This window comes from Oryzias latipes, chromosome 14, assembly GCF_053564925.1.
Source record: "Oryzias latipes strain Hd-rR chromosome 14, Olatipes_Hd-rR_3.1".
Classification (NCBI taxonomy): domain Eukaryota; kingdom Metazoa; phylum Chordata; class Actinopteri; order Beloniformes; family Adrianichthyidae; genus Oryzias; species Oryzias latipes.
This window is the reverse complement of record NC_136250.1, coordinates 17592737-17600378: the sequence shown is the minus strand read 5'-3', so window position 1 is coordinate 17600378 and position 7642 is coordinate 17592737. Positions and strand designations below refer to the sequence as shown.

General features: G+C 38.1%; 1 protein-coding gene across 4 annotated transcripts; it reads right to left on the bottom strand.

Annotated features, from left to right (window-relative positions):
- Positions 1-5: 5 nt before the first annotated feature.
- Positions 6-5574, bottom strand: ccdc61 (coiled-coil domain containing 61). 4 transcript variants are annotated; one of them, XM_011483631.4, is made up of 13 exons: positions 5326-5574; positions 4105-4262; positions 3938-4020; positions 3021-3181; positions 2785-2937; positions 2493-2700; positions 2313-2413; positions 1989-2200; positions 1835-1913; positions 1559-1756; positions 1449-1485; positions 950-1016; positions 6-872 (listed from the first exon to the last, which is right to left on the bottom strand). In XM_011483631.4, the coding sequence occupies exons 2-13, from the start codon at positions 4250-4252 to the stop codon at positions 778-780; spliced, it is 1542 nt and encodes a 513-aa protein (XP_011481933.1). In that variant the 5' UTR covers positions 4253-4262; positions 5326-5574; the 3' UTR covers positions 6-777. The 4 variants fall into 4 exon arrangements, with proteins under 4 accessions (XP_011481933.1, XP_078787400.1, XP_011481935.1 ...); XM_078931274.1 differs by having other exon boundaries at positions 1989-2197; XM_011483633.4 differs by having other exon boundaries at positions 2331-2413.
- Positions 5575-7642: the final 2068 nt, after the last annotated feature.

Sequence of the window (7642 nt, the reverse complement as noted above, 5' to 3'; positions counted from 1 at the left end):
AAAGGTTGTGTTTTTAAAACAAACTCTATTTAGGAAAGTAGAAAAGGCAAACAGGAGAATTTACAGTAACAGTCGAGTGCAGACAATAGAATCATTAAAAAATAACGTATGAAAATAAAAATAGCCTTCATTAACATAGTAGACAGACAAAAACAGTGCTGGACAGTACAGTTTTTGCACATTAAGTGATCACAAAAGGGCACAGAGAATGCAGACGTGGAAACATGACATTTGGGTTAAGGAAGTGTTCAGATTTAACCACTGAAGGAGATGAAACATGAAGCTTAGCATTAATGAGTGAAACAGACGTATGGTGACACGCATGCTAACTAATTAAACCACTTAATTACAGCTTTTTAGTGGGGGATGGAAGGGGAGAAACAACACTACAGGTTTAGAGGAAAATTTACTTTTGGAAAAAAAAAATGTAAACCAAGAAATATTCAAGTGTCTGAAAATTCACCAGGAGTTTGATAAGAAAAGAGTGAGCATATTTCTGCACAAGATGATATGGAGTTTAGCTGCTTTAGTGCTGCTTTTTTGGCTTAATTAATATACAGAGGTAATCATTTAAAATAGTTTGATGAATAAAAATGTATTAAAAAAAAAAAAGAATTTCAGTTCACAAAGCGTAGTCCTTTGTCCTTCACAGTGATGAGTTTCCTGCAGACGGGAGCTTCCACACTGAGTTGAAGTCTTAAACTCTGGTGAGACTTGTAGATTTGTTTCAAGATGCTGTTGTCTGAGAACATGTCCAGCTGCCTCCTGAGCTGCAGCTTAATGTCCAGTGTCCAAGTCCCTCATGTATTCCTGCAGCGCCTGCAGCCGGGCATCGATTTCTGACATCTTGGAGCCTCGGTCCAAAGAGCTCTCTGTAGATGGAAGCATGACGATTAAAAGCTCCACTAAGAAATCTCCATAGTTACAGTAAAAAATATGTCAACATCACCTCTGTCTTTAACTCTGCGAGTAGGAGTGCTGCAAGAAGGGTTCCTGTTCAAATGGCCCGATCTCGACTAGAAAACACACAGCACAATCAAGAAAAGAGCAGCAAAAAAAAAAAAAAAAAAAACGTGAATGAACAATCTCACTGAAAGATTTTTTTTAAATAAAAGTGTGAGTCAAAGTTTAGTTTCACTAAATAAATAAAAAAAAACAATGCTACTGACCTACATATTCACATTTATGAGATGATAATTATCAACACATGAAAATGAATCCCACAAAAATGTAGTTTTGAGATCATTAAAGCCCTTTTTTAAACAACATTTGAATGAATAAATACTCAGAAATGCAATATTAAGCGTCATTTTCTTTACATTTGTCCTCCATCTTCAGAAAAATGCCACAAGAACGTGTTAAAAAACAGATTTTCATTGGAGTGGGTATTTAAGGAGCCACAGAAAGTAAAGGAAAAAACTACAGTAGAAGTGTCTTTAATGACTCACCACATTAGGTCCATTATAATAGCTCTGTTTGTTTTCTCTGCACAAACAAAAACAGCCACATTAAAACACATAGAAGACCTCCCTAAACCTCGTGGGTAAAATCTCCTAACCTGAACAGCGGTTTGGTCATTTCCTCCATATCTACTAATGAACTCTCTGAGGAGTTCCTGCTGCCTCGCCGCTCCATGGACAAACTCCTGCCTCTGCTGCCTGAGCGGGCCAACTGAGGATAGGCCTCTCTGGAACGAGAGCGGCCTCTCTCTGGTATGATGGGGGATGTCAACATGTCTCTCCTCACCCTCCTCTGTCTGGCAGATATTGGGGTAAAGGTTGTTCATTCAGAGAATATTGACATTGGGGAAACGGAGAAAACAACGGGAACTGACTTTTTGAGTTCTGCCTCTTTCAGTCTGCGCTGCCTGTCCTGGATGTAAGCAGTGGGGTCAAAGCGTGCCGCTCGGGACCCTTTGGGAGAGTAGAGCGTTGCTATTTCTGGAACGCTTTTGCAAAAAAGAATATAATGTTGCGCGGCGTTCGTACTTGTGGGCGAAGGTGAGGACCTTGGTATGTGAGCCCGAGGTCCTGAAGAGTCTGCTCTTCTTCCCCGCTCCAGAGATCTGTGCTCTATTCGTTCTCTGGACCCCGACCGAGCCCGGACTGGCCTGTAGCCGGACCTCTTTTCACAGGAAACCGAGCGATATACGTCGTCATCCACCCGTGAGTTGATGTGAGCGGACACAGGTGTCAGTCTGCTGCAGAAACACGGACTGAACGTGAGCTCAGACGGAAAAAAAACCCCTTAAAATATCAAAAGCTTTGTCAGCAAGAAATGAGTGAAAAAGGTAGAAAGTAAAGATAAAGTACACGCTTAGATTGTCTAACCCTCTCCGTAGTAACGCCAGCTCATTGGTGAGACTTTTGACACGAACACGGAGGGCACACTCTGATGCTCTCAACTCGTCCAACTAAAGAGAAAAAAAGGAGGAAAGTTCACCCTGATGTAGAGTAAAGGAAACAGCAAACCAACCAAAGAAGACTTTTAACCTGCTCCACCAGGAGCTGCTGCTCCTGGCATCTCTTGCTTGTTGACCTTTGACTTTTAGCTCTCTCTTTGATGAGCTGCTCTTCCAGCGCCCTCACTACATCATTCATCCTCCAGTCTTCTCTGCCCGGTGCTGAACAATGGTCACTCCTTTGCAGTCGAGCCAGAGCTTTGGACATGGCATCCTTCTCTTCTTTTATCACAGCCAACCTTAAGACAAAATACTGACATAAAAAAAAAAGTCCAGCAACCTTTGTATTTTGATTGGTGTCGTAAAGACAGCACGCATCCTACTCTGCTCGGAGACGCTGTACTTCCAAATCTGCATGTTTGTTAACTCCGTGAGCGGTGAGAGCGCTGAGCTCCGCCCTGAGGGCTCTGATCTCTTTCTGTAGAGTAGCCGGGTCAGGCTTTCCCATGTATGGCAACGGCAACGGGTAATGGATTCTGCACATGGAAAACAGAGGATGAATCATAAAACAAACAAAAAATATGTATCCAAAAGAACGAACCATTTAAAAGACCCAAACCTATCAAACTCCACAGTATAAATGAGGATTAAATATCTTTTGGCAGTGAGAGCAGACGACTGCTGATGTGCACGGGGACGGCTGACCACACCCGCTTTTCTGTTGCGTAGCAGCTCCAGGTCAGCATAGGTCAGGAGGTCAAGAGTAACGGAGTCACTTGTCTGCAGAAAAAATAGTTTTGGTTAACCACAACAGATTGCATTTAACTCAAATTTAAAGAAATATGTCCAGCTTTGAAATATGCTTATAGCAAAAAATGAAACGATTCATACAAACTGCTTTGCAGAAGTGTTTGATGATTTTACCAGGATCTGAATGTTTTCTTTGTTTACGGTACTTGGAAAACAAGTTAATGAAATAGAAATTGGATCCTTTCCTTGAGCTTATCAGGTTTAATATTTAACTAGAATGCAAGTTAGATATGTTAGTCTAGTCAGAATGCAAATGTTGAAACAATAACTATTCAAATCAAATTTAAAGTCTAAAAAGTAAAATTCGTACAATAAAACTTTATACCAGAATCATTTTTTCTATTCCTTTAACATTTTTTGTAAGATTTGGAAAAATACCTAACAGTTACTTTCTGTTTTGCAGCATAGGAATTCATTGCTAGACAATTGAGTATTTTATTTGATTACCATGTATTTATAAATTCACCAATTACCTATCTTACAGATTTTAGCACGACATGACACAAAAATGTCTCAATGTGATCACAGCATCTATGCTGTTGCCTTTTAGGCTCTGGTCTCTCTATATACAGTAGTTACAGCAACCCAAAGTGTTAAGGGAGCTCTGTCTAACCGTCCATTCGTCACTGAAGTGGAAACATTGAACTGGAACCAACAGCTCTCTCCTGCAGCTCCCACAGCCTCAAGCAAAGTGGGCCCATTTGAGAAATATCTGCATGAACACACCTTTCTTACAGCTGACTCCAACATGCTACAGAAAATGGGGAACTGCTTGAAGTTTCCCGTTTTACGAGTGAGGTCTTCAATATCTAGAAGGCAATACAGAAGCACAGAGTCAAAACAAAATGGCAATCAGTTTTGACTGAGATGAATATGGCGTCCATTCTACTCACACGCCGGATCGAATTCTCCTCTCCACTGATCCGCGGTCACCGAATCAGAGATTTCAACAATCAGCACACCCTTATCCAACTCGATCTTCACAGAGAACTCTGTTCCCCGAAACACAATATCCTCCATCACCTCAGAGCCGTCTTCCATCACTCAGCCTCTGCGTAAAAAAGTATATAATCTTAGGAATTAGATTCCCCCTGACAAATACCAAAATTCTGTTTTTTTTATTGGAAATCTCTATTGTTTTCCCTCTCAGGTATATTTATAATGTTGACATATTAAGTGTTTGTCACTGTGTGGACATTTAAAAAAAGCAAATAAAACTGGAAGCAAAATAAAATATTTAATTGCAAAGAAACAAGCAGACTCCAATAGTAGTTAGTGCATCCTTGCATCTCTCATGTATCTTTGGAGAAATAATACATGTTTTCTTGGATAAAGAAAAAAATGTTTAAAAAATATATTTTCTTGATCTTCATTGCATATTGTTTAGATAAACAAATAATATTTATGAACAAAAGCTTCAGTGTAGCTCTGATCACACCAATCTGTTCATGACAGCAAATTTCATTCATTTTTTTCCTTTATCTGAAATTTTCTTCTGTATCTAAAAATAAACAAGGAATCAAGCAAAAAGAGAAAAAGGAAGAGTCTACTAAAGGGATTGTTTTTGAGAAACGACATGCACAGATACAGTTATTTGAGATACATTTAAATCATATATTGCGTTGCCTCTTTCGCTAGCTTGACTCGACCTGCAATTACAACAACACGCCACAGGAGGCAGCAGCAAGCTGATATATAAAATACATTATTTACAGTAGAAAAAAGTTCTAAATGATAGACCGAATAACAAAAAATGGGAGGTAAAAACGGTATAAAACATCGGAGTGAAAGAATGAATGTCAGAGGAGAATAAACTGTAACGTAAATTGTTACATGTTGACAAAAATGTACCATATCTACCTAGTCTAGTTAAGTAATACTAATCAAGATGATGATGACTTCAACCTTGGCTAGTACATCGATGTTTGTTTAGCTAGGTCCTTCAATAACGTTTACGGTGTCTACTGCACTCGACAGTCAAGGTTAGCAAGCAAAACACCAATAAATATTTTGTCATATGTGCGGTCAGCTAAAAAGAAACAAGCTAATAAGAATTAGATGTCGCTATTTTCAGCGACATCATCAAAACAACAACAAAATAATAATGCCGTTACCTTTACAAAAAAGACCCTCAAGTGCGGCGAGTTTATCATCAGTACATTTCCTCCTTTTGGAAATTAATTATGAGGTTGTAGGCGAGTGCGGTTAAAATCAGCCGATTGACATCCAATGCATAGGGTTTCCAAGCAGTTTGTGAGCCGCAAGCGACACCAGGGGAGCGATTCATTAACCGGGAACCGTTAAATTCTTCTTCTTCTTAGCCTTCGGAATTTGCTGCTCTTTCTCTACAATCTCTTCTATGGCGACTATGCTCACATCAGACTATTTATTGCCATCTAGCGGTGGAGCGGAGTCATTGCAGTGACCGAGCAATCGGCTCGAGCATTCGTGGATGGAAGCGGTGACTCTCAGTGCTATCTCAAGGTTCATTGATGTTCTCCGTTAAGGTAAATCAGCTATTGCATTACTTTTTGTTAGGTCAAAATACCTTTATGCACTCTTTTAAGTACTTGTCAAAATATTTTTTTTCTTGATTAAAACATTTCTGCTCTGTTTTTTCTTATTTTATACAAACGTAATAAAAAGTTATTTTTTTTTTTACAAAAACACTATTTGCTTAGAAAATAGTTAATTATCTAATCAGGATGTTTGCTTTTTAACTTCATCAAAATAAGATGATGCAGGGATTCACCCACCTGTAACATAGGGCAGTACTTTTTGTTGTAATGAAGTGTTATGTGGCATTAATAATGATATTTAGTAATATTTTACACTGTACAATATCAATTACTCTTGTTTTACACAAAAATTACAGCCAAAATTTATGTTGAAAATCAACAGATAAACTGAATTTTAAAAATGCCACCAACACCATACATTTTCTGCTGGTGGTTTTTCCCTGTAAGCCTTTTTCACCACTTTAATTTAACTCTGGTGTTTTTAAAATGTTCATTTGGTCCAGTTTTTTTTTCCCACAAAGTCAATATATGTCTTTCTTTTTGTTGTGGAGAAGGTGTACGGTAATTGTAATTTGAACCTGCTTTTTTTCTTTTTATGGACTAAACTGATCAAAGCTGTGAGTCAGTCCTCACTTGTTCTTCCTGAGGGTTCATTTGAGCAGAAGTGAATTAAAAGAAGTCATTATTAAACCATCTAAATGTTAACTAGGAAGACATTTGTCATAGAATACTATGTTCTGTAGGTTTATTAAAGAAAGTACAGAAGTTGTGTAACACATTCTGAGACAGAAATATGGTTAGGATGAAGGATTTATTTTGCATAACAATAATAAGTACAGTAATCCATTATGTGAGAGTGGAAGTAACTTACTGAACACTAACACTCATTATCAGCTCTAAAACCTTCTTCTGCTTGAGAGATACCACCTTGATTATTATTAATTATTATTATTTTTTTTTTCACGATTTACAGAAAACAATAGAAAAACATTGAATATTTCTCTATTTTCATCATCTAGAATCGGTTATCTAAAGATAAAACTGCAAATGTTTGACAAACCGGACTTTTGATTTAGTCCACTCTCAGATTTGATCATTTCAGTGGAGGATGTTGTCTGCTGTTGTGTTTAGTGAGCACACATGAATTATGAGTACAAGAATGAAGTTCAAGGAGAAAAAAACGGTCAGTGTTGCAAACAGCACAACAACATATTGGGTAACTAATATTTTGACGTATTTTACCATCCTTCAAAGAGCCTATTATATATTTTTGTTACTTCCTTTGTCATATTAATGCTTGAAATTCTAGAGTCTTTTTTTTGCACATGTATTCTGTTGGTAAGCTTTCATATTTTATACGACACCTTGGGGTTTCGTAGTGGTTTGGTGGTCACTTTACAGGTTCAATTCCCGGCTGGGTGCTTTCTGTGTGAAGTTTGCACCTTCTCCTTGTTCATGTTAGGTTATGCCCTACTCCTTCTGCAGTCCAAAAACTTAATAGAGTGTTTAGCGACTAAATTGTCCTTTGGGAGTTAAATGTGTGACCCTGCAAAGGATGGGTAAACTGCCTCAAGTGTTTTCTGCCTTTGCCCTGAAGGACAGACTTCAGCAACCCCTGTGACCCTCTACAGGGCAAAGTTGGACTAGAAGATGGATGGACATTTATTGTGTAGAGAAATTGCTCTCAGCTCCTAATGACATTTACTCTCAGCTCCTTCTTCACCGCTGATAGTTATTGATTGGCTGTGTTCTAGAAACTGGAGGGATTAATTTGAACAGAAAAAGACCATTGATTAGGAGAACTAATACTTTTTTTTTTTGCTTCATTTGTTTTGGTAACACTTTAAAACCAAATCTAATATCATGTGGTTCATGTAAAACACTTCTCTCTTTCTTTTTTGATATCCTACAT